The following is a 27,097-nucleotide window of genomic DNA, read 5'->3' as shown; positions in this document are numbered from 1 at the left end:
CCGTTTGGCACTGCCATGTAAAAGCTGACGCTGGACACAGCCCCGTCTGCTCCTCGGCACGGACCTGGAGCCGGGTAAGAAACCCTTTCCAAAGAGGGCCGGGTAGGAAATACCTTACGCTTTGTGGACTTTACAATCTTTGTTGCAACTACACAGCTCGGCCCGGCAATATGAAATCAGCTGTAGACAATTAGTACATGGGTGGGTGTGACTGTGTTCCAGGCAAACATTATTTACAAAAACAGGCACCTCATTGGATTTGGCTGCCTACTGTTTGTCTGGCCTAGAGAAACTCTGGCACCGGTGCATGAGAACGTTTAGGCCCCTCCTGCTGGTGATAATGAAGACTGAAAGCCATCTACAGCCATCAACAGAAAAATTCATAACCTATGGTATAAATACGATGAAATCCTACATGAGACAACATAGATAAATCTCAAACACAAAATGAGGAGTGAAGAAAGCAAGTTGCAGAGGGAAATACTGTGTGATGGTTAATTATATGTATCATCTTGGCTGTGTCATGATGCTCAGATATTTGGTCATACATTCGTCTGGGTGTTTCTGTGAGGGTGTTTTTAGATGAGATTAACATTTGAACTGGTGACTTTGAGTAAAGTGGACTGCCTTCCATAATGTGGGTGGGCCTTATCTAATCAGTTGAAGGCTTTATTGAGACAAAGACTGAGGTCTTCCAGAAAGAGAAGACTTGGCCAGCAGATGGCCTTTGGACTTGGACTGGAATGTCAGCTCTTCCTTGGATTTCCAACCTGCTGACATCTTGATCTGGGACTTCTAGCCTCCATTATAGTGTGAGCCAATTCTTTGTCTCTTTGTCTTTCTAGAAACATCCTATTGGTTCTGCTTCTCTGGAGAACCCTGCCTAATACACAGTACAATGCAATTGAATATAAAGTTTAAAATCACATGAAACCATCTGATCAAGGATTCATACACATACATAGTAAAACTGGAACAATATTGGTGGGAGTGATCGATGCCAAATTTATAGCAGGGTGGCACTGGGGAGGGGAATGGAATCAGGACGAAGTACAAAGAGGGTTTCAATTGTGTCTGAAATCTTTGATTGTATGTTTAAAAAGAGGTCTGTAGCAAAATAACATTCAGGTTGACAATTCTGGATGGTGGGTACTCCTTTTTATATGTTCGACCTATTTCATAATCAAGAAGAATAAAATGAGACAACATCACAAAACTAGGAGAAGAAGACCAGTGCAGTGAATGGCACGCCCACCGCAGGCCCCTAACATGTAGAGTGAGGCTGGCTGGGACAGGGGCGGCGGGGGGGCGGGCATGGAGAAGGCAGGTCAGAGACGGTGGGAGGCGAATATGTTGGGGGAAGGGAGAGTGCCTATTGCTCAGAAATATGCTGGGGACTTAAGGAGGCTTAAACCAAATTACAAGCTCTAGGAGACGATTTCAGGTGCACCTGCTAGAACAGACACTGTCAATGCTCAGCCACATCCCTTTGGATTAGTTGTTCTCTTTTTTTCGCCACCATTTTTGCCTGCCCCACCTTCTCCCCATTCCCTGTGCTTCCATTTCCCACAGTCAGCACTGGGGGCTCTTTTTGGAGCAGGACCCTCAGGCTAGCAGAGCCCACTTTTCAGTGCCCCCCATCTGGCAGGTCCTTTGGGAATGACCGCCAGGTGTGGGGTGTGAGAGCCCAGCTCACTTGCTCGGGGCTGGGACTGCTCTGAGGTGGAACTTACCCTCCTGAGTCCCCCTGAAGCTGGGACTTGGCCTGACATGGTTTTCTTGCTCATTCCTCCCTCACAGGTTTCCCCGGGAACAGCTCCATGATAACATCACCTGCTCAAGCCCTGGGCTCTGCCTCTTGGGAATCCATCCAAGACACATGTGCTTCTCATCTCAGAAACCCCCTGGGGTCAGGATGCTTTGCGCCTTAGTCTGTCTAGAGGGTTGCTGGGCACATGGGCTGTGGAATCAAACTACCCAAGTTGAAAGTCTTGTTTCTATTACCTCCGAGCAAAAGTTACTGAACTGCTCAGAGCTTCAGTTTCCTCCTCTTTAAAAAGTAGGTCCATAAAAGTATCAGCCTCATAGGGTTGTTGTGAGGTTAAATGTGTTACGATAGGCAAGAACCACAGGATGAAATTCTGGCATGTAGTAAGTGCTCAATAAATGTTAGTTTTGTGGGGAGGGTACAGCTCAGTGGTAGAGTGCATGCTTAGCATGCACGAGGTCCTGGGTTCAATCCCCAGCACCTCCATTAATAAATAAATAAACCTAAGTACATCCCCCCCCCCCAAATAAAGGTTAGCTTTGTTACTTGCCACCGAAACTCCAGGGACATTTAAGGGCAAGCAGGAATTAATATGCATAACCCTTGAGTCTGAGTCTACAAACCCAGGCTAATGTAACAAACGAGACAAACCCTTTTCTGTTATGTGGACATGTAACCTCGATTTATTACAGTGGGACAGAATAAGCCAGTCAGTAGATTGGCGTGGCGGATGTGGCTAATGGTCTGTCGGAAATTATGGGAGAATCCTCATTCTTCCTTTGCGTGTGACCTCATCGCACCTCCTACCCGCGGTGCTGGCCGGGGAGCAGGAAGGTGGGTGCGGGCTCAGGTCCAGGAATGGGAGTTTGATAGGGAGCCATTTAGGGAAGGGCGGGGAAACGCCCGTGTGAACATCAGCAAGAGAGGACAGAAGTCAAAGTATTAGGCTTGGAACAGGAAGCTGAGGTTGAAGCCTTGGCTCTCGTTTTCACTAGACATCTGTTTCTCACCTCTGAGCCTCAGTTTCCCCGTCTGTAAACAGGACGTAATAACCCCTGTTCCATTTACTCCACAGGGAGGCTGTGAGGATCTAGGGAAACACAGTGGAGGAAGTGCTGTGCACTGTGGTCCCACATATGGCACCAAAGTGGGGTGTTAGGAAGACCCTGCCGATGCACAGCCCAGATTATCCTTGGAAATCCCTTAGAATCCCCATCTTGGGGATCCACAGTCAGTGAGTGCAGCACAGCTGGGGCTTTTCCAGATGAGAGAGTCTTAAACTAGGAGTCATGTTATCTGGGAAGTTCCTCTCTTGACACACCGTCCTCAGGCTCAGGACGGCACAACCTTCCACCCGGAGAGGCCCGTGGGAAGGAGACTGTCTGAAGCCCAGCGCAGGACACATCCTCACTGAGGGGGTGGAACCCCGGTACCACTTAAGTGGTGTTTCTGTCTCCCCGACACTGGCTTCAGGTACAAGCCCCAATGAGACGTAGGGTTTTAGAGCAGGAAAGAGAGAGTTCAGCTGCCTGGCTACCTCCCCCACTGGAGGTGAGGCCCTGCAGATTTCTCTGCTTCTAGGAAACCTCCACTGAAAAATTTCATGACACGGTTTTAGAATGCAAAGGGCTCTCGGAGATCATGAAAGCTCATGCAAGAGGAAGAACCAAGGCAGAGAGGCGTGACGGCCCCTCCCAAGCCCCAAGGCCCACCCTCGGCCCTTTAGTTTCCACAGCGAGGACTCATGGGAAAACTGAGGGCCTTGACTGGAAAGACAGGGCTTTAAACCCTGTCTCTGTTACCTGGGGATGTGTGATGCTCTAAAAGTCCCTCTTTGTAGCAGGGATAAGGAAACTTTCTCCCCAGGGCTGCAAGATGATTAAAAGTCGTGCATGTGTGACACAATATTATTCTGCCCTAGCCGAGACCGGGAAGCCACTCCCTCCTCTGTCAGTGTCACCAAGGTCCTGGGCAAAGGAGGTGGAGTCTGCAACAGGCATGGTGGCCTGGGCTCCACTGAGAACGTCCCGCCTAAGAGGCCGCCTTCAAGGTAGGGGTGCAGTGGGGCATCAGCTGAAGGAGGGCTTCTCCCTGCAGCTGCCCGAGCAAGGGGTCTCAGAAGAACCCAGGGAAGTATCCCCAGGAGAAGGAATCTGGTTTAAACTTCAGCCAGCCCCATATCCTGCGAAGCCATATCACAACAGCATCGCTCAGAAAGGGAACTTCCCGCTTTCCCTGTCTCTCCCTCCTTCCTGCTCACACTCCAGCTGGGTTAGAAAAGGCAGCGGGGAGTGGGGGTTGGGAAGGGCCCTGCCTCGGAGAGGGGAGAAATGGAAGGTCCACGGGTTGAATACCATGTTGACTAGACATGCTATTTACCCGACTGGGACTGTGTTTAATGACTTAAAACGAGCATGGGATTTTTTTTTTTAATTGATGTATAGTCAGTGTCAATTCCTGGCGTACAGTATAATGTTTAAATACATAAGACATCTATTTGTTTTTGTATTCTTTTTCATTATAGGTTACTATGAGATATTGAATATAGTTCCCTGTGCTCTACAGAAGAAACTTATTGTTTGTCTATTTTATATATAGTAGTTAGTATCGAGCATGGGATTTTTAATTACTTACAAGTGGTCAGAAAAATCCTGAGACCATTCCATGTTTTCAACCAGGGGCAGGAAACAGTATTTACCTCCCACTGAACATGTTAAAAGGGACTTTGGAAGAGGTTCCTTCCAAACCAAAGCTGCTTCTGTAACTATACCTCGTGGGTCCCTCCTGTTCAACACATCACGGCTGACATCCATCGCACGCCCATCACTGTGCTTGGAACACAGCAGGCACTCAACAATGTGTGGATTTATTTATTTACTCCTCATCCCTCTTGGACCTCCAGGTCCTGGAGGCCGAGAATCTTGACCCCTTTAATATCTGAATTCCATAGTGCCTGGTGCAGAGTAGACCCACATTCAATGCCTGATGAATGAACAGAATGAAACTGAATTCTGGGCCAGCCCCCTGGCAGCTGCTATGACAAAGGTTACACTGTGGAGCCTGCTGGTGAGGAAGGGGGCGGGGCCGGCACACGCCAGCATCACTAAGATTCTGTACTTACATGTGACACTAATTACACCCACAGGCTGAGGAGCTGCAGCCTAATCTCCTACACTGACAAAGCCGTTTCCCACTCATGTTATTCTCCTTAAATTTCAAAAGGGTCAGAGCCATGATGGCAGGTGTAATTATCTCCCGCTTCTTAGCAGATATGGAGGCTGAAGGTGGGAGAGATTAGAGACCCGTGCAAAGTATTTGGTGAGACTGGATGGGACTCAGGACCCCTGACTCCAAACTCAAGTGCTCACCTAAAACCCGAAGCCATAGAAGATGCATCTGAGAGGGAAAAGGAGGGGGTGGGTTCTCCCATCACAACTGGAAGCAGGAGAGAATAAGACTTGCTGGAGAATATATGCAGTCTCAGGGCAAATTGAAATTTTATGGTTGGTTTATAATCCTTAGGAAATTGGGAGCTGCCGTGGAAATTCTGACATGAATGGAGTGACTGCGGGGCGGCATGCAGCGCGTGGCTGGCCTCTCAGGATCAGGGTGGCTTCGGCAGTGAAGGGATAATTATACGCATCCAGAACTTGGCACAAATCGCGTTTTGCAGCTGGGTGACCAGGTATGCAAGACAGTTTCTGGAGCAGCCAGAAGGTGGCGCCACTTGCCAAGAGAACCCAGTCAGAGGCAGCACCTGGGACTCCCCCACCTCCACGGGGCCGTTCTGATTTGGCCTGGAGACCACTCTTGGATTTCTGCCACAAAGTGGGATGCTGCCCAGACACCAAGGGTCCATTTCTGATTGCCCCTGTGTAACTGCTAATTCCTTCACTCCAGGTGCTGCAGAGTTGGCTGGGCAGATGGTAACAGGAGGGCCTTGCAATCCAAGCAGTTGTTACCATTTTAACCACTACAAACAAAGACCTTAATTACTCCCACAGCTTATCTCATGCTTGCCGTGGCCAGGCGCTATGCTACGTGCTCTAAGTGAATTATTTAATTCCCAGGACAATCTTGTAGAGTAAATATTATTATCCATCTTTTACAGATGAGAACGTTGAAATTCAGAGAGGTTAAGAAATTTGTTTTACATTATAAAGTTGGTCAGTGGCAAAGTCAGAATTTGAATTTGGTTCTTTCAGATTCTGTAGCTTTTACATTAATCACTGTGATGTACTATCTCTGTCTTCCTCCCTCTCTCCCTCCCTGCCATGTGTCTGGAACTGTGCCGGGTACTAGATTCAGAACCGGTCCTTCAGACCACATCCCGCTCCTGGGAATTAATGAGCACCGCGGGTGGTGGGAGCTGCCATGGCGGTCTGCCTGAAAATGGAAAGAGGGTTTACTTGGATCAGGCACCACCTTTAGGTCAGGCAAGATGCTGGGGGCTGCTCAAGTTGGAACTTCCAGGTGTCCATTGGTTTAATTTAATCTGGGTTTTGAAATCTGGAATCAGGTGTGAGCTTTGAGTTCTCTCAGTGGCCCTCTGTCTAGCCAGCTTCTCCCTTCACTGCCAGTTAGCAAGACCTGGGGCAAATTCTGGCAGGTATATGGGGGGCGGTGTCAATAAAACTGCTTTATCAGTGCTGGGGCACAGGCCACCGCCCGACCTTCTGAAATGAGGGAGGCGGCCAGTGGTGTGCTGAACATTCCTGTTGCAGTGGGCCAACCAGCAGAGCCACGGAGGATTAGAGAACCAGCCTCCAGGGACGGCTGCTCCTTCGTTCCCTCCGCTGTGTCGGGGTGATGAGGAACGGTGACAGAAAGACCCAGAGCCCAAGGCTTGGGAGGTCAGAGCGTTCCACCCTCTCATTTTATAGATGAGGAGCCCAGAGCAAAAGGGATTTGCTGCCGGGCACACAGCCAATTAGCAACAAGCTGTACTGGCCTCTGCATGTCCACGGAGGGCCTGGTAAAGTAACACCCTGCTCTCTGGAGTCATGAGAGGGAATCTGGACGATTCCCTGTGTGTCTGCACGGAGATGCCAGTTTGACCCAATCTCTTCATTTAACAGCCGGGGAAACTGAGGTTCAGAAAGGTGGAGTAACTTGTCTAAGATCACGGAGTCATTTAGTGACATTTACTGTCCAACAATGGCATATACTGTCTCCACTATATGAACAGTACTCTCTCTGGTCTCTGTACCAAGGCGTTTCTGTCTGAACCCCAAGCTCTGTGTGGTTTCATAGGATCTGGGATCTGATATCAAGTGAAAAAGGGAGTGAGGGTGAAGTGGATAAAGTGCAGAAATTTTGGCATTTCTGGAACCTTTAAAAATGACATTTGAGGAAGTAGGATAAACTGTTGGAAATCATGACTATAATGTGATAAAAATAATAGCTGCTGTTGTGGGTTGAATTGTGTACCGCCCCCAAAATACGTTGAAGTCCTAACCTCCAGTGAATACCCATATAGGCAACCGTATTTGGAAATAAGATTTTTTGCAGATGTAGTCAAGTTAAGATGAGGTCATCAGGGTGGGCCCTAGGTCAGTGTGACTCCGTGTTTGCATAAAAGGAATATTCAAACCCAGACACCAGGGTGAAGGAAGGCAGAGATTGAAGTAATAACATCTACAAGCCAAGAAACGCCAAGGATGGCCGGCTGCCACCAGAAGCCCGCAGAAGGATCCAACTCTGCTGACACCTAGATTTCCAACGTCCAGCCTCCAGAACCATGAGGGAGTAAGTTTCTGTTGTTTGAAGCCACCCCATTGGTGGTACTTTGCTATGGCAAGCCCAGCACACACATATAAGCTACCTCTTATGAACTAATGACCTTGCTGGGCACGGCTGTTTGTGGATTTAATCAGTTTTTACTGTGTGTCTCCTCTGTGCCAGGCGCTGTCCGGGGCACCAGAGAAAGATCGGGGAGTAGCGGTCAAGTTCCTGCCTTCCTGAAGCTTACTTTCTAACTCCCTTGCACTAGCCCCCAGGGTCCTCACAACAGTTCTGTGAAACCGGGCTCATCCCCCCTCAACTGGAAATAAGGAAATTGACACTTGGGGGTTAGCAGCCAGGCCAGGACCTCACGTCTGGTCAGGACAAAGCAGGGCCTGGACTGGGCTGGGTCTGTGGCCACCACCTGGTCCTTCTCCATCACTGTTCTATCTCATTTACAGCGCAGGTGCATTTCTGCTTCCCGGGGAGAGAAGGTGAGACAGGGAGGAGTGTGGGGCCCCAGCATCTCTGAGGACAGGGTGGGCCCTGCCTCCAAAAGAAACTGCGCCTTGGCCCTGGCCTGGAGGGGCCCTGCAGAGCCACGTGTGGGACCCCGGGCACGGCAGCTCTGTCTCCAAGCCCCCTCTCCCTCCTGCAGCCAAGGGCAAGGAGGCTACGGAAGCCCAGTTGGGGATCGTATCTGAACAGAGGCAAGGATGCTCTGCAAACACACTCAACACCCCCTTCCAGCTGGCAGCGAGGGGGACTACTGTTCACCAAGGACGGCTCTAGGCCTGTTTCATCCTCCTGTTCACTGGGTAGAAACTGTGATACCCAGTCGTCAACGTGCCTCCAGTTCCTGACAGCATCAAATGCAGAACCAGTCCTTGTTCTTAACTTCCCCTGAATCTCCCAGCACGAGCCCAAACCTCACAGCAAGCGCCTCCAATCCCTCTGTCTGACATGTCCCAGGTTCCCCCAGAGGGATTCTCTCTTGCTGCAGCAAGTGAATAAAGTTTGTCTCCCTACCAGTGTCTCCCAGTGGTCTGCCTGGCTGTAACAGGTGACCCCTTGGGGGTCAGCACTGGGGGCCCCTCCCACTGGGTGTGGCCTCTCACCTATGGATAAACCCTCAGCTCTTCAAGGGGCCTGTGGATCTAGGCAGTGATGGGAGGTGATCACCTCTGCAGGGAACCGGCACCCCAGCCCAGAGGAACCTCTGACGAAGGTGTGCATTTCTGGAGGACCCCCACCCCCTGTGATGCAGAGGAACACAGCGGGGAGCTCCTCAACTCTGCTCAGATAGAGGTTCTGCCTCCAGGGCTGACTGCTCAGCACATTTTTTCTGAGCATTAAAAGTCACTGAAAAAGAAAAATAGGAGCCCCTGGGGGGGGGCTGCACCATTCCTGGCAGCCAGGCTATTAAACTTTCAAGTCGCAGTGCTGAGCTGTCTGATGAGCTGGAAGGCGCCCAACCTCTCGTGTCCTCGCTAAGGCAGTTAGTTCCAGTTAGAGCGAGCTCGGGTGACGATCAATCATTTTTTTTTTTTTTGGCAGTTTCTCCCAAATTAAAAGAGGCAGAGAAGCAGAGAAAAAGAAGGCACATCCCAGAGTTTAAACTCCTCACAGAGATCGGCCCTTGCTGATTATGACTCTCTTATCGAACAGTCGGCACTCAAGTTATCCCCAGGTCCTGTTTACTCTTTAGGGTCTGCAGTCTTTTATATAAACAGTTCATACAATTAAATAGCAACAAAACAAAACAACCCAGTCCAAAAATGGGCAGAAGATCTAAACAAGTGATTCTCCAGTGAAGACATACAAATGGCCAATAGGCACATGAAAAAATGCTCAGCATCGCTAATTGTCAGAGAAATGCAGATCAAAACTATAATGAGTTATCACCTCACACCAGTCAGAATGGCCATCATTCAAAAGTCCACAAGCGATAAATGCTGGAGAGGCTGTGGAGAAAAGGGAACCCTCCTACACTGCTGGTGGGAATGTAGTTTGGTGCAGCCATTATGGAAAACAGTATGGAGATTCCTCAGAAAACTAAAAGCAGAGTTACTATATGACCCGGCAATCCCACTCCTGGGCATATATTCAGAGGGAACCCTAATTCAAAAACATACATTCAAAAAGATACATATATAATGTGTATATGCAGTCGAACTGTAATTAAAAAAGAAAGATACATACACGGCACTATGGAGGACAGTATGGAGGCTCCTTAAAAAACTGAAAATAGACTTACCATGTGATCCAGCAATCCCATTCCTGGGCATATACCTGGAGAATAATAAAATTCAAAAAGACACATGCACCCCAATGTCTTATAGCAGCATTGCTTACAAGAGCCAAGACATGGAAACAACCCAAATGTCCATCAACAGATGGCTGGATAAAGAAGATACATGCAATGCAACACTACTCAGCCATAAAAAAAAATAAAATAATGCCATTTTCAGCAACATGGATGGACCTGAAAATCGTCATTCTAAGTAAAGTGGGCTGGAAAGAGAAAGAAAAATGCCATATGATATCACTTATAGGTAGAATCTTAAAAAAAAAAAGACATGAAATGAAAAAAATAGCCTCAAACCAAAAAGACACCTGCACCTCAATGTTCACAGCAGCACCATATACAATAGCCAAGACATGGAAACAACCCAAATGTTCATCAATGGATGACTGGATAAAGAAGCTGTGGTATATTTATACAATGGAATACTACTCAGCCATAAAAAAGAATAAAGTAATGCTATTTGCAGCAACATGGATGGACCTGGAGATTATTATTCTAAGTGAAGTAAGCCAGATAGAGAAAGAAAAATGCTATATGGTATCACTTATATGTGGGATCTTAAAAAAGAAAGAAAGAAAGAAAGAAAAAAGAGGACACTAATGAGCTCATCTACAAAACAGAAACAGACTCACAGACATAGTAAACAATCTTATGGTTACTGGGGGAAACAGGGTGGGAAGGGATAAATCTGAGAGTTTGAGATTTGCAAATGTTAACCACAATATATAAAAATAGATAAAAATCAGATTTCTTCTGTATAGCACAGGGAACTATATTCAATATCTTGTAATAACCTATAATGAAAAAGAATATGAAAACAAATATATGTATATATATACATATATATATGTATGACTGGAACATTATACTATACACCAGGTATTGACACATTATAACTGACTATATTTCAATTAAAAATAATTAGTTTAACAGGAGGCTTCTAATAATGTTTTGGGGGCAGATACAACTCTGAATTGGTCTGGCTGAAACATTAACTCAAAATTAATTAATTTCTGTGGCCCTCAGGGTTTTTTGTCTATAAAATGGGTATCCTCTACCCCAATTTGTATGTTGAAATCCTAACCCCGAGTACCTCAGAATGTGACTGCATTTGGAGAGAGGGCCTCTAAAGAGAAGATTAAGTCAAAATGAGGCCATGAGTGTGGGCCCCAGTCTGATATGAATGGTGTCCTTATAAGAAGAGGAAATTTGGACACAGATGTAGAGAGAAGACCATGTGAAGATACAGGGAGAAGACAGCCATCTCTAAGGCAAGGAGTGAGGCCACAGAGGGAACCTGCAGCCGCCTTGATCTCAGCCGTCCAGCCTCCAGGGCTGAGAAAATAAGTTCCTGTTATTTAAGCCCCCAGTCCGTGGTACTTGGTTATGGTGGCCCTAGTGGACTGGACAGTGGGCACACCCCCATCTTTCCGGGAACACAGACATTGTGGAGAGGATCCAATGAAACGGTGGGTGACAGTTCTTGTTAATACTTGCAGCTGTCATATGGACTCCAGGGTTGTACCTGCGGCCTATTCACAGTAAAGGTGCACGTTAACCTCCATGAGTCTTAGCAGAGGGCAGGATTCTGTGAGGAGACACTGGAGGGGAACGTGTAGAACCCCACAGTGCCTGTGCCTGCCCCAGGGGGTGGCTGGGAGCTGGGCAAGTCACCCAGGGGTTAGGGGCTGCCCACGGCATTCAGTGCAGGGCCTGGCTTACCCTGGGGTGTGGACTCAGGTGGGGGCCCACAGGCCTGCTCCCAGGTACCTGCAGGAGCCCACCTCCCACCAGGAGCAATTCGGTCTGCAGACAGAGCTCCTAAGGGGCAGGGACAGGGACTTCACACCTCACAGTCACCCAGGGGAGAGCCACGCTCACCTTCACTGTGTCTATAAACCAGTGCTGGTAAGAACCATGCCCGCCCCAGGTAACAATCAGTTCATTTGTCAGATAACCTTCCTCTGAGTCGGGGCCTGAACAGTGAGTGGGCCCTTACCTGGAGGGGTGGGAGCTGACGCAGAGGCACCGTTAGAGGCTGGGGGTGAGCCCTGGATGCGCTCTGAGCAGCAGGGAATGGGGAGTGAGGGTGGGCTGGGTGCTGAGGGCGGGAGGCGGGCAGGTGGGCAGTGAGAACTCCCAGCAGGTGGGTACTTTGCCTCCTGTGGAACTTTTCCCGAAGTCTCCTGGGTTGAGGGGCCTTTCTAATGTCATTTCTCTCTCCACGCTGTAGTGTTTCCCCTAAGACTTACTTAGATGGTTATTCACTAGTCCTGGAAATAAATAAATAAAAATTACCCGTTGTTTTCCAATAGCAGGTCGGTTTTGTGATGGCGTTCCCACTCCCAGTGCCTGGCTTTTCATTACCTACTGATAACGGCTGAAATAACTTCTCATTTCTGCTGAATAATGCATTTGTGACAGTCAGCTCTACCAGCATTTACAGGCAGATAAATGAGTCTATGCGCTTTTCCCCAGCCAGATGATGACTATAAACTAGGTTTTATTTTCCTAAATTGAGTCCTCAACTTTGGTGGATCAGCATAAACCATCCCCTGGGGGACGCACGGGGCCCCCTGGATTATGTTCTGCTGGGTTCAGCCGTTCTTTCGAGAACTCCCCTGAAAGAGGCACCGCATCTGTCCTCGGCACCTGCCTGGATTAAGTGCTAATTTAGCTCTTCTGGAGAGTGCAGGTCATTAGGAGCTCTTTCCTGTTGCTCTTGTACAGGGGGATTAAATTTTGTCAGGTTTTTGTTTTGGGAAGAGCCGTCTCCCCCCTAACCCCTCCATGGGGAGTAGAAAGGTTTGGTGCTTCTGTGAGGCTGTGTGACCTTCGCCGGCCCTGGACCTGCTGGAACATCCTCCACACCCTCTGGGGTCCTCAGTCACAAGTCATGGCAGGAGCCTTATTTCCAATTTCATTTTCTCCCTTCCTTTCTCCCTTCCTTTCTCCCTTCCTTCCTCCCTCCCTCCCTCCCTTCCTTCCTTCCTTTAATTTCTTTCTTCCTTTAATTTCTTTCTTTCTTCCTTCCTTTCTTCCTTCCTTTCTTCCTTCCTTTCTTCCTTCCTTCCTTCCTTCCTTTCTTTCTTTCTTTCTTTCTTTCTTTCTTTCTTTCTTTCTTTCTTTCTTTCTTTCTTTCTTTCTTTCTTCTTTCTTTCTTTCTTTTTCTTTCTTTCCTTGAAGTATAGTTAGTTACAATGTGTCAGTTTCTGGTATACAGCATAATAATCTCATTTTCTTTTCAGGTAAAACATTCTAACCGTGCAAAAAAGTATACAGCCAAAGCGAGCTTGCACCTATCCCTGTCCCCAGTCACCAGCTCTCTCATCACAATCACCCCCTGTGACCATGTTGTGTGTGCTTTCAGACAGTCTGCCCTCCCATCTTTCCTTTCTTTCTTTCAAACCTCAAAGAGCAGCACAGCATAGATAGATTTTACAGCCTGCTTTTTAACTGGAAAACATATATATGGGTGCTCTTTCCCCATCAGTACATAATGAGCTTCCTTGTGTCTTCCGGCTGTAGAGGATTCTGCTGTGTCATTAGCTTTGTGGGCATTTAGGCTGTTTCCAGTATTTCACTTCTGGTGTGGGGTTTGAAGGACCCTCTTTGCCCCTAACTTCAGGGTTCTGGTTTGAAACCTTGCGCCTGTCCGCGTCTGTATTCAGCCCTCGCAGCGCAGCCGCTGTTGGCTGCCTGTTGTGTGCTGTGCACACTCAGCTCAGCACCAGACTCTCGGATGAGAGAGTGAGGGAGGCGGGGCAGAGCCCAGGGAGAGCTTGGTGCTTGTGCTGAGAACTAAAAGCCTACACCACCCAGCCCCGGCGCTAGGGGACCTGACCGAACTCTAGCTGGCTTCTGTCCATCCAGACCATGTCCCTAGGATGACCCCAGCTCCCTTAAAATGCCTGCCCAAGAAAGCTCAGGCTGCCAAAAGAATTTACTGTTCTGGCCAAAACCTGACAAGAGGCCCCTGAGCTACATTTTCTTAGGCAAACTTGGAATTGTAAACCTTTTCTCTACCCCTTTGAGATAGAAATCTCCTACAACCCAGAATGTATCCTCTAGGACCTGGGAGCCATCTCTGTGCAATGCAAACACCTGGGGAGATAGCGCCCCCATCTCCGGGTTCCTGGGGGAGGGTACGATGCTTTGCAGGGAGTGGCGGAGGTCTCCTTGTTCCAGTTTGCTCCTGTTACAAAGATGGGAGAAGGGTGTTTCTCCTCTGGTTAAGCGCCGATCAGCAAACACCAACAGCTGGATCACACAGACCACCCAGCTTACCCTCCTTCAGCGCTTTCCTTTAGCACACCCCAGCGTGCCAGACACTAACAAAAGCCTCTGTTTCAGCAGAGGTGAGCTCAGTTCTCCTCTGAAGTCCCTACCCACTACTGCCGTAGTCTGAATAAAACCCATCGTGCTGATTTTAACAAGTGGGAAGTCAACCCCGTGCAGATTGCCCTGCAGACGGTCATGCCTGGTCCTGACTCCCAACTTGGTCCCCGCTGGGCCCCGGGGTGAAGGGCCACCCTCTGGCACATTCCTTGGGTCTCACATTCCATCTCCATTTTCTGAGGCAGCCTCACTGAGACCTGGTCAGGACCCCACTCCTTCTCTAAACTGCTGCAGCATCTGGGGGTTGAGCCACCCATGAATTCATATAGGTAAACAGTCATTTGTGTTACTATTCTCTTCACGTCTGCGTCTTCTCATTTATTCAATTCCACAGACTTTAATTGGATTTTGATTATGCACCCAGCAATTTACATACATTATTTCATTTAATACCCATGGACCAATCCTATGAGGTAGATATTCTCTCTTGATTTTTATTATGAGAAGTTCAAATATATATGAAGAGAGCGAATGGTATAATGAACCCTCGTATACCCATCGCCAGTTTCAGTGGTTATAAACACATGGCCTGTTTTGTTTCACCAAAATCCCCTCACATTTCCATTCAGCCCCAGATTATTTTAAACAAATCCTAGATATATTATTTCTTCTTCAGATATTTCAGTATGAATTGCTAAATTATAAAAATTCTTTTAAAAAACCATATAACTTCTACAAATCTAAAAGTTATATTGCATCTTAAAGTTAACAGCAGTTCCTCAGTATCATCAGGTACCCAGTTTCTCTTCCCTCAGTTGATGTATTTTTTTTTAACAATTTCTTTGAATAGTGGTCCAAATAAAGCCCATTTCAGTGGGTTGATATGTCAAATTAATCTCTTTCAACTTGTAGATTTCCCCATCTCCCTTTTTTCCCTCTTGCGATTTTTGCTTGTTGAAAAAATTGGATGTTTGGTCCTGTAGTTTCCCACAGTCTGAATGTGCTGATTGCATCTCTGTGCTGCCAGTTTACGCATTCATCTGATCTCTGTGTTTCCTGTAAACTAGGAGTTCTATCTTGAGGCTTAATCACTTGTAATTTTCTTTTTTCTTTTTACTTTTTACTTTTTTTTCCTCTTGGCATGACTACTTCATAGGTGATGTTTTGTGCTCCACCAGAGGGTGTGTGTCTGCTGGTCCCTCTTTTCGTGATATTAGCATCCATTTGATGATTGCTATTGCCTAGATCTAGTATTTTATTATGGTTTCAAAATGGTGATATTCAAAGCTTGTTTTATGAATTCATTTTAATGATAAATGTAAATAAAACTCATAATTACATTATTACCTGTTCTTTGGCTGTAATAGTTTATAAAAAGACATTTCCTTTTTTCCACTCTGTTTTATTTTTTTAACCATGATGTAATTACAAGTCTTATAGGAAAGACAGGAAAAATGCCTGGTTCTTCCTCATTATCTACCAGTTTTCATAAAAAATGAGATGGTTTCCCAGCTGACTCCAAGGTAACTAATTAGTGAGATTTTGGGGGAGGGGTGTTATACTGAACTCAGAGATTTCAACATATTTGATGTGTTTCAATCTATCGTAGTTAATATTCTTATTGACTATTAGCCATCTTTAACTAGTGTGAGTTTGTTCTAATGGCTCTTAAGTCCTTAAATGTTTCTCTAGTAGTTCTTTATAGTTTTCTTGGTTTCTCAGACTCCTCTTATATATTTCCTGCCCCCAAACCTAAATCCAGCTATTTCCTTATGGAGTTTCTGTTCTTGTAGTGAAAGATGGTGCTTAGAGCAAAATCTCAGGCTAAAAATGCTCAGTACCACTGGGCTGACTGTCGTTTCTAGGTCTTTAACTAACTAGAGCTAGGAAATGCGTGTGTGTATATATATATATATATATATGTATATATATATATATGTATATATTTATTTATTTTATATTGACATACATTGTGATTTTATACTGATAATTCCAATTCAAATTCTGGACTAAAGAATTGTCACTAAACTTTATCAGTCTCACAACTGTCCCCTTTCACTCACATTAAAAGTCTCAGTTCTCAATGACACAAATATAATGATTCTTTTGCTCTGTCCCACAGCATGCTCGCACACAAAGACACACACACACATATCCCAGTGTCAGAATGAATAATACTAACCTACCACCCACAACATAATTACTGAAATGATGTAAGATCCTTTTTGCAGTCCTCTTTTGCATCCCACGAGGGATGTACAGTAAAAATTACCATGGTTTAAAAAGTCACTTGGAATAGTTCTTCTCTGTGTGATTATACCATCAGTTTGATACATAGTTGGATTCATTTGTTGCCTTCTCTTTTTGATTTTTAGGGCTTGCTTTTTCAGATTTAATTTTGTTTTAGAATTCTGTAAAATGTTTGCATGGTTCCAAAGTCACCTCCACATAACAAGAGAGATTAAAACAACTTTAGTGTCTATTTCTTTTCCCTCTACTCTTCTCCTGTAAGTGATCATTTAAAAACATTCATAGTTTGATTTTTCCACTTTTTCAATTATAAGCAAATACATATGCATATAGTCATATCCCTTCCTCTTTCTTAGATAAGTGGTAAAATGACATCCCACTCCACCTTGCTTTTTATCTCAACAGCATATCCTGGAGATTATCACTCCATAATAGTTATAGAGCTAGTCCTCATTCCTTTTGCAGATACATCATTGTTTTATTCAACTAGCCCTCTATTGATAGGTATTTGGGGTGTTTCCAGTCTTTTGCCATCATTCATAGAACTGAAATAAACGGTCTTATGCATACTTCTTGTTCAGGTTTTCGCCAGCATGTCAGTGGGAGAGATTCTTAGAAGTGGGACTGCTGGATCAAATTACATATACAGAAATGAATATAAATTTGTCTCGATATTGTCAAACTCCTCTCCACTAGAGGTGGTAACATTTTATTCTCATCAGAACTGTATGACCTTGCCTGTTTCCCTACGGCTTCACCCACAAAATAGATTGACCTACTTGTGGAGTTTTGACAATGGTATCTCAAGTAAGTTTTTGTTTTGTTTTATTTTTTGTATTTCTCTGTTATGAGTGAAGTTGAGCATCCTTTTATATGGTTAAGAATCATCTTCATTTATTTTTATGTCAACTGTCTGTTCATATCTCTAGCCTATTTAAAAATAAGAATGTTGCTGGCATTTTTTTTAAACCTCAGATTTTAAATGCTGCTTATAGATCAGGGATATTAACCCTTCGTATTCTAAGTTGCAAATACTTCTTTTTTAGTTTGTCATTTATCTTTTAGTTTTGCTTATGGTGTTATTTTGCAATGCAAATTCGAAAGTTTTTGGTAATCATGTTTATTTTTGGTAATCAAATTTTAAATATTGATAACAATGTTTAAAACAGAATCAACAAATTACTTTTGGACTTTGAACTATATCAAGGAAAAATGTTCCCACCCCAGGTTATAAAGGAATTCACCCATACTTTCTACTTGTATGACTTCCTGTTTTACTTTTAAATCTAGGATACACTTGGAATTGATCTGAGGGTACAGTGAGGGATAGATCCAATTTTATTATTTTCGTTATGACGAAAATAATATATATTTTTTTATATATAAAAAATATATCCAGTTGTCTGAATACCACTTACTGAAGAATCCTCTATTGGTTCCAAATGCTGCCTCTATCAATACTAAATTTCCATCAGCAGTGGTGCCTACTTTTGAATCTTGTCTTCTGTCCCATTGGCCTTTCTGTCCTTCATGTGCCAGTACAAAACTGCCTTAATGATCAAGACTTCCTAGTATATTTTATTATCTGGGAGAACTCCCCTTCCCCTTGCTCTTCTGTTTTTTTTTTTTAAATTAAAAAAAATTTTTTAACCTTTTTTTTCGGTGAGGGGGTTAACGGAGGAACTGAGGATTGAACCCAGGACCTGGTGCACGCTAAGCACATGCCCTACCACTGAGCTATATGGCCTCCCACTCCCCAGGCTCTTCTTTTTTAGTTTTCCTTTTTGGTTCTTCTTGCCTTTTTGTTTTTACAAATGAAATTTATAATAAGCCCATCTAATTCTAAAAAAAAAGAAAAGTCCCAACTATGGTATTTTTAAAATTAGGATTGCATGAAGTTTATAAATTAATAGAGAGAACTGACATCTTTATGCTATTGAGTCTTTATATTTGAGCACATGGTACTTCTTTCCAATTGTGTCCGTCAGGAGGGGTTTATGGTGGCCTCATACAGATGATGGACATTTCCTGTTAAGTGTATTTAAAGGCATTTTATTTATTTATTTATTTTTTGCTATCATAAATGAGATTTCCCCTTCCATTATATTTTTTGGGGATGTTTATAGATATGAGGGGCTTTGATCTTTAATGTGTTTTTATAACCTGCTACTTTACTGAAATCATGCGGTTGCTTATTGTGCAGTTTTCACGTGGATCCTTTTCGGCTTTCCAGAAAGACCAACGTTTTCCTTCTTTTGTTTCAATTCTTGGTGTTTTCCAATTGCTTTCTCTTGTCTAATTGCATTGACTGCTACCTCTGATCACTGTTACATACTGGTAGAGAGAGTAGGCATCCTTTTCTTTCCTTTCCTTTTCTTTCTTTCTTTCTTTCTTTCTTTCTTTCTTTCTTTCTTTCTTTCTTTCTTTCTTTCTTTCTTTCTTTCTTTCTTTCTTTCTTTCTTTCTTTCTCTACTTATCTATTTATTTATTTACTTATTTTTAATTGAATTAGAGTCAGTTTCTGTTCTACCGCATACTTGTGCATACATACATTCGTTTTCATATTCTTTGTCATTATAGGTTACTGCATCTTTCTTTTTAATTTCTGCAGGAAGGCCACTAGTGACTTTTCTTCTTAGAGATAATTTATCATTCAAGGAAGTCTCCAAACATCCTCCTCATCCAGATGAGGAATCAAGACAGAGAGAGATCAAGGAAGAGCTGGCCTCGGGGTCATGAGGGGCCTGAGTTTGACCTCCGGGCTCTCTGGCTTCAAAATCTCCCGCCTTTGCAGCACACCTCCTAGACTCCCCGTCCTCTTCCTCAGCATGGACCTTACGTTTTAAGAGCTCTTAAGAGGTTTAAGAGTGTCTGAGCTTGGCATCTGGGGAGGGCAAAGAAAGAGGCCTCGAGTGACAGGACTCAGTCTCTCCCCTCTTTCCTTGAGCAGTTTTGCTCTCTCCCAGACACTGTATGGAGCAAAAGAAGAGCCCCCAGGAAATCAGCTTCAAAAGCAGCTTAGTGACCACCTGTATTCCTCGACCAAGAGCCTCAGACCTCCTTCCCCTCCCCTGCTCTGTCCGTCTGAGTATTTCTTCCAATCTCATACACCACTTGCCCTCAGAGGAATTCTCCTCAATCCATTTCTCTCTGTGTAGTTACATTTCTAATGATATTTCAGTGTCCTTTATAGATTGGCTAACGGAGTAACTACTTTACTGGCCTGCTCTCACCAGACAAATTGTATTTGTGGAGAAATAGACCGAGTAGTTTGTCTTGGGTAAATGTCTTCCGGCTTTTGCAGACACTGAAACCGTTCATGGTTCTTTCTCCCTCTCCCTTGCAAGGACACCAGTTTCTGAATCATGAACAATGACCCTGCTGCCTTTCATTTTATGCAGGAGGGAGAGATTAGTTCTTGTGCCTTTTTTTTTTTTTTTAAAACCTGTGAGGACCACAGGTGTTATGGGGAGAGAAACCTGGCTCTGATCTAGATTGCCTTTTCCAGCAGTTTCCCCAAATAGGCAGATCCCCAGAGTATGCCCCCCACCCCCACCCCGCAAGGACAGAAAGAGGGACTGTGAGCGGCAGGGAAAATATTCAAGTCAGGCTTAGCATCTTCCGGGCCCTGGACTCCGCTGCCCCCTGTGCTTGGAGACTCTGTGGCTAACCTCCGTCTCCACTCTCCTTTTATCTGTGGTTCCGAGGCAGGGAGGCTGCCTAATTCCAAGCTTGCATTTGGCCTATTCAAGGATGAAAGGGCCTGATATGGTGGCTAGAACACATCATCGGTATCGCTCATTTGGCAAAAATAGTCAGAGAAAGGGCCACCTTCTGCCCAGCAGGGGGCTGGTGCCCGGGTCGTCCTTGGCCTCTGTGGCCACCACCTGTGAGTTTCTCCGTCTGTTTTTACTGCTTAGCAGAAGTGGCTGAGAAGTTCTAACATAGCTGAGGAGTGGAGAGAGCGGTTTGGACTTGAAAAGGAACTTTGTGTACATTTAACTCTAACCAGGACCATAATTTTGTGGGCCCCAGTGCAAAATAAAATACAAGCTTCTCATTCAAAAAGCAGGAAAAAATGGGGTCTTTTAAGGTGCTAAAATATACAGCCTGTTCCTTTCTTCTTGGTCTTTCTCTTGACCTGTCATGGTAATTTTTGCTATTTAATCTCGCAGTCCCTCGGGCACAGGGATACTGAGGGGGCAGGTGTGACCCTTGTAAGCACCTGGGGGGCCATGCCCCATGATCTGGGGTGCGTGTGGCCCACCACTACTGGGTTTCCCTTCCCTCCAGCCACTGGACGATGTGCCAGGTCCTGGCCAGGGCGGGGAAGTCCAGCCAGACATCTTCCTTCCCCACAGACCAGCCACCCTAACTCATGGAGGACAAGTGACCCCCAAGAGTACTGAACCTCAGTGCCACTCTGTAGGCCTCTGGATCAAAGGTGGGCAAGAAGTGCTCCCTCTCCCTGCTGGATGCACTGTAGCGCTGCCAACCCTGGATCCACGCCCCACCCTAAGCTGCTTCCCTGGCCCTCCCTGCACCTGCGACCAAAGCTTTGCTGGGAGTGGGGTAAGGAGTGGAGATCCAGAAGGGCCTGGGGCTTCTGTGGGAGTGGGACTGGGCTGTCCCAGGGAGAGTGGGAAATGGGACCCCATTTGAGTCGAGGCTTCAACTCCCCGACACAGGCTCCACTGTGCCGTTGGACTTCACTTACAAAACACAAATGCAGAGACATAGCTAGTGAGAGCTTCAAGATGGTGGCTGCAGAGCCTTAAACCCCAAGGAGCTAGGGCCCCACAGGGCCACATGGGCTCAGGCCACGCAGCTGGCCCTGACTCTGACCCCAGGTCCTCTAAAGGCTCGTACGCATCTACAGTGAACGGGGATGGAGATGGTGTCCCCAGGGCTGCTCTCCGGACCCAGTTGGTGTAAACCCCCTGCACCCGGAGCTGGGTTGCTTTCTATGCTGTGGCTTTTTGCACAGTGACAGCAATCCCTTCTCCCCCCTCACCCTTTTCCTTGTTTTTCTGGAAGTGTGCCTTTGTGTCCTCACAGTTGGTGGGTGGAAGCTCTTGGTGGGGGCGGGCAGGGCTGTGGGAGATTCCAGGGCAGGGCCCCTTCCCAGGAGGGCTCGGGGCTGTCTCTGTGTTCGCCAGGAGGGCAGACCCTATCCCTGTCCAACCCTTTTGTCGCTTTTCTTGAAGAACTACAGAAGTAGACATACAAGGAAGTTATGCTTGTCCCTTACTCTGAATTTCCCCACTGCTCCCCAGCTGACGTGGACTTCCCAGCCCAACCTGCTCTCAAGTGACAGAGGTCCCTGTTCGCTCCTCTGTTTGAGCCCCGCCTAAGGAGGAGGTGACATGTCTCTCTGGGACCCATCAGGGTTCAGTTACTGAGAACTTATCCCAAGCCTCAGGCACAGTGTGGACCCTGAAGAAGCAAAGAAGATCAGGGAGGGCTTCACAGTGGAGGTGCCCTTGAACTGGACTTGAGGGATGAGGAGGAGTTCTGCCAGGTGCGCAAGGGGCGGGGGGTTGGTTGCAGAAGGAGGAAAATGGGCTGCCAAGGGGAGTGGGTAAGGGAGTGCTGTGAAGGGTAAGGAATGCTGGGGCCAGGAGTTTGGAAAGATGGGTGGGAAGCTCCAAGCCCAGAGGTCCAAGTGAGGGTAGAGGAAGGGGAGCTTTGGGATCCTGGAGCCCAGGAACACTCAGCACAGTGGCTGCCCCCGAGGCCCTGTGAGCAGGAGGCAGCACTTTCTGAAATAGATGGTGGGGGGCGGTGTGGGGAGGGCGATGAGGGGGGTGCTGTTCTCTAGGCCGGGAAGGGGGAGGGGCCCGCGTGGGGTGGGTCCTCCCTGAGCTCTGTGGGGACCGGCTGGTGGGCAGGTCTAGGGCTTCATGACCAGCGCCCAGGAAGGCAGGGGCCCCACTGCCCAGTGGGAAGGGCCTTGTTTCTCAGTTGTGCCTGCCATTTGGGGATGGATAGGGCTAAGGGGGAAGCTGTCTCCACAAAGATCTTGGGTGACGAGGGCACTGTTAGGGGTTGGGGGGAAGGGGTCCCGTTAAGGCTCCAAAGGGGGACCAGCCCTTGGCCTGAGGCCCAGCCCTCAGGGGATGGGCCCTCTGACGGGGGACGCCACGTTGCATGTGCACAGCCCTTCACAGCCTGCAGCCCCTCCCTCTTCACATCTTATTTCATTTCATGCTCAGAGTGACCCTGAGAGGTGTGTATCCATTTTGAAGATGGGGAAAGGCAGACACGAAGCAGATGAGTGGTTGGTCTAAGCAAGTGGCATTTGCTTGGATTTGAAGGGAGGTCCCACCATTGTTGGGCGTCGATGGTATACATGGCTCTAGGTATCTGCAATGCCAGGAAGGAACTGTCTTTCTAGGCTGTTAGCCGCTGATTTTACTAAACCCCCCTTAACAGTCCTGCACAGTAGATACAGAGATCTCCAAATTGCAAATGAGGAAACAAGCTCAGAGAAGTTAAGTCACTGAACTAAAGCCACCCAGCTAGTAGGCAGCAGAGCCAACATCCCAATGCTAGTTCCCCTGACTCCCAGCTTCTGCCCTTTTCACTTGCCTAAGTGAGCCTGGAGTGTGAGGTCCTAGACACGCAAATGCAACGGACAACACGGTAACTGCCACAGTGGATGCATGCACAGGCTGTCACAAGATCATAGAAGGAGCAGGAAGGCATCTCAGAGGAGCAGTGAGGCTGAAGGTGAGTGATATGTTCACGGACTCCCAGGTGGGTGGTGAGGCTGGGACAGGGGTGGCTTCGGAAGGGCCGTGTGGACTGAGCCCAGAGTTGTGGATTATGTCCTATCAGTGATGAGGAGCCAGAGGGTTTGGGGCAGGGACATAATGCAGTCAGATCCCATGTGTCCAAAAGATGATTATGGTGACTGGGCGGAGAGACAGGGTGGAGAGCAGATACCAGCAAAGCCCTCTTACAGCCCTATGTGCAGACCTGGAGGCGGGCAGGCAGTGTGGGTCAGTTTTGCAACAGCAAAGAGGGAAAAATCCTGTGTATTTCTCAGATATGTAGAATTTTCTTTTGTTCTTTTGGAGGGAAAAGATCTAAACATGGCTGGAAGACTGGACCGTGAGATACAGAAATAAGTCCATTTTACAGGTTGGTCTAACTGTATCTTCAAGTCCATGTTTTTAAAAAAAAATGAAGAAAAAGAGAACTCTGTATTCATACCTAGGATTTCACTTAGAGTCCCTTAAAAGGAAAATGACCCGCATTTGGGATTCTGACACTGGTGGTGGGGGTTGAATGTCTTGGCGTCCAGCCCGCAGCTCTGTGTATATACTGCTGTCAAGTTGTAGTTTCCCAGTCTGTGTCTACCTGCACGCAGGACCCGTGCAACTTACTTATCTGCAGATTTGCTAGATTACCCACAGCATTATGGTACCCATTTCACAGGAAAGGAAACTGAGGGCTCAGAGAAGTTGTGTAAGTTGCCCAAGCCCTTGGAGCCAAACCAAGTCAATCTCTGTTGAGTATGGACTATGTTTTGTGGCCATACTTATTGACCTAGAAATTGAGATGCTTGACTTCTCATGAAAAGTCTGTGTGGCATCTGAATGCAAGAAATTGTCTGACAGATGCTGAATATTGGAAGATCTGGGGATGTTCTGATGGGCTACAGGATACAAATATTTGGAACTAGCACTGTTGGAGAGAACCCTGGAGGAATGGCTGCCTGAGATTTGCCTGCTTTCAGGCCCCAGACTGCTCTAAGATGGCTCTCTTGACAGCGCAGATGGACGTAGGCAGAACAGCAGCTCCGGGGGTAAAGTGGACGGGACAATATTGGATGTCATGTGTCCTGTGCTATCAGCCGGGCACCAGCCGGTGGGGAAGGAGAAGCAACCTGGGGTGAAATGGGAGCTAAGAAGGACAAATGGGGAGCCCCTGAGCATGTCTGTCCAGCAGTACCCAGCCACACACAAAGTTCCATGACCTCCACTGGGGGCTGCGTGCTGGGCCCCAGGGTGCAGAGGGTCTGAGCTGGCAGTTCCCAGCTGGGCTAGAGGCTGATTTAGCTCAGAGGGATGCCAAGGCCAGCACTTGTGGGAGGAGGGGAGGAGAAGCCGCCCACAAAGAGACAGATGAGATGTGCAAAGCTGGCTGAAGCCCCAGCATCAGAACCACAGGCTGCGGGCAGACATGACGGATGAACATGGCGCCCTGCAGAACCACCCTGGAGAGCAGGTCCTGCCCAAGCAAGGGCAGAGGGGAAACATCTGCGTCCTGCTCTGGCCGATAACATAGCCCCTGGCCACATGCGGCTATTTAAATTTAAATGAATGAAATTTGAAAGAAAAGAAAATCTTAGTTCCTCAGTCTCGTTAGCCACATGTCAAGTGCTCAATAGCCATAGGTTGCCACCAGGCCAGACGGTGCGGACATGGGACAGTTCCATCTTTGCAGGAAGTTCTATTTGAATGTAAGTTATCTCATTGGTACTTTTTCTATTGATTACATATTGAAATAACCTTTAAACTATATTGAGCTAAATAAGATATACTAACTTCACCTGTTTCTCTTTACTTTTATTACTGTGGGTAGCAAACTTGTCAATTACCTACACGGCTCAGATTTCTATCGGACAGTGCTGTAAAGATGGGTACAGAAACCACCTCCGTTTATCCATCATTTTTAACACCACACCCATTCGCTGGTGTTCCGTTTGATGATGGCTATAAAAACTCTTTCTTAACACAAAAGTTACAGAGCCAGCCCAGGCTGATGGGACAAAAGCAAACTCGGGAGCCAAAAGAATTCAGGTTCAAATTTCAGCCCCATCCCCCTTCTGGCTGTGAGATTTGGGGCACATTACTTCTTTGTGTCTCAGTTTTCTCCTCTAAAGACGCAATCTACGACTGAACCACTGCGTGGCATCGCTTTGAACGCTGGAGGAGGTAGTGCCTGCAGAGGGCCTGGCGTGGGCCTGGCCCTGCGTACAGCTCAGTAAAATGGTAGCCATTGTCATCGTTGCTATCACTGTCGTTGATATTTTTGGCATGAGAGTGTAAGGGTCAGTTTCTCTGGCCTCAGACCACTCACTCCCCTGTCCCTTGCCTCAGCACTCTTGCTCTCTGATACTGACCCCCCGGAGATGGTGCAGCAGGCAGCTGTCAGCATCCTTTCCCAGGCACTCACCTGCTGGCAGCTGCTGGCCCACGAGGCCCGGAGGGCACCCCAGCTTTCTGAGCGCGTAGCCTTGCTCTCCAGGTGCATCCGCAGCTGTGCCTCCAGCTCCTGGCTGACTTTCTCCAGGGCGTGCACCTTGGCCATGTATTCCACCAGGCAACCCCCCAGGTCCTCAACGGCACTGAGGTCCCTCTCCAGGCCAGGAGCGGGTGCCGTGGCCAGGCCTGAGCTCCGCAGGCCCTGCAGGAAGACACTGCTGATGCCCAGGGCCCGGCGGGTCACACGGGCACCCAGGCCACTTGTGGGCCCACTGGGTGTCATCCCTACATAGACCCTGGGTGCTCGGACGAGACCACCCACGGTGATGGTCCTGGAGGCCGGGAGGCTGTCCAGGGAGGATGGTGACTGTGCTCCCCTGAAGGATGCCTTGTGCCTCTGGAGGGACATGCTGGAGCTGGTGCCCGCGGGCACTTCCACCACCACTCGCCTCGCGCTCATCACCCCTTCTGCCTCTGCTGTGCCTAGTGGGTTTACAGAGCCCAGTGGCTTTTGGTTTCCAGCCCCAGTGTCCCCGTGACTGGGCCTCTCTGGAAGCTTCCCTATGCCAAGGCTGCTTTGTCTGCTGTTTTCTATGAGTTTCCACCATTCACCAAGCTGAAAGGGAAATGGCCCGCCCAGGGCTGTGTGCCGAGAGGAGCTCATGCATTCTCCGCAGGGTCATGTGCCTGACCTCCCAGATTTTTCTGCGGGTGGTGGGGAGGTTGGATCAGTGCAGGCCATTGGGGTGGCTCATCTGCTTGTGTATTTCACGAGCTAAGAGAGGGTTAGGCAGGCAGCCAGCAGCCCCATTTCACAGATGAGTAAACTGAGGCTCAGAGAGCTTAAATTGCAAGTACAGAGTGTGGCTGAGCCAGGACTGGCTCCAGGTGTTCCAGGGCCGATGTTAGGGCTTTCTACATCCTTACCTGTGCTGTGTGTGTGAACGTGTGAATGTGTAAGTGTGGACAGAGATGGCTGTGAACCCGCCTTGGTGGGCAGCAGCCCCAGGGACTCAAGAGAAACAAACTAAGCCTGTTGGTTCCTTCACCCTCCCTCCGTCCAGGCAGCAGCTTCAGGTCCCTCCCTAGCACCTTTCCTCCCTCCAGCACTGTGTTCAGCAGCTGCTTGACCTTGGCCATGTTGCTTCACCTTTCTGGACTGACCTGGGCTCTAACCAACACCCACTAGACAAGGGACCGTGGGTAAATTCTGGTCCCACACACGTTGGTCACTTATTATGTATCAGATGTTCCCTACACCTCTGTTTCCCTGTCTGCCAGAAAACTCATAAATAAAAACAAAGAGGCTTTCCAGTAAGAGCTTAAAGGGTGCTCCAAGTTAGGATTTGATGACACCCCCTCCCTGGGCTTTAATTCATGCCCTCAGTATCCAGAAAGGATCTTGTGGCCCCAGGATAACAAAATGCACCTTAAACCCACTGCATTTAAGTTCTGTCTTAGATATACAAAGTGACCAAAACACACAGATGGATA

General features: G+C 47.3%; 1 protein-coding gene across 1 annotated transcript in view; it reads right to left on the bottom strand.

Moving 5' to 3' along the window:
- BFSP2 (beaded filament structural protein 2) overlaps positions 1-26,112 on the bottom strand; it is a 61,134-nt gene extending 35,022 nt beyond the window's left edge. Inside the window, exon 1 of the mRNA XM_064491256.1 lies at positions 25,575-26,112. Within this exon, the coding sequence (XP_064347326.1) occupies positions 25,575-26,063 (489 nt within the window). The 5' untranslated portion in view covers positions 26,064-26,112. The remainder of the gene's footprint in view (positions 1-25,574) is intronic.
- Positions 26,113-27,097: the final 985 nt, after the last annotated feature.

Source organism: Camelus dromedarius, chromosome 2 (genome assembly GCF_036321535.1).
Source record: "Camelus dromedarius isolate mCamDro1 chromosome 2, mCamDro1.pat, whole genome shotgun sequence".
Taxonomy (NCBI): Eukaryota; Metazoa; Chordata; class Mammalia; order Artiodactyla; family Camelidae; genus Camelus; species Camelus dromedarius.
This window is presented reverse-complemented; position numbering and strand designations above follow the sequence as displayed.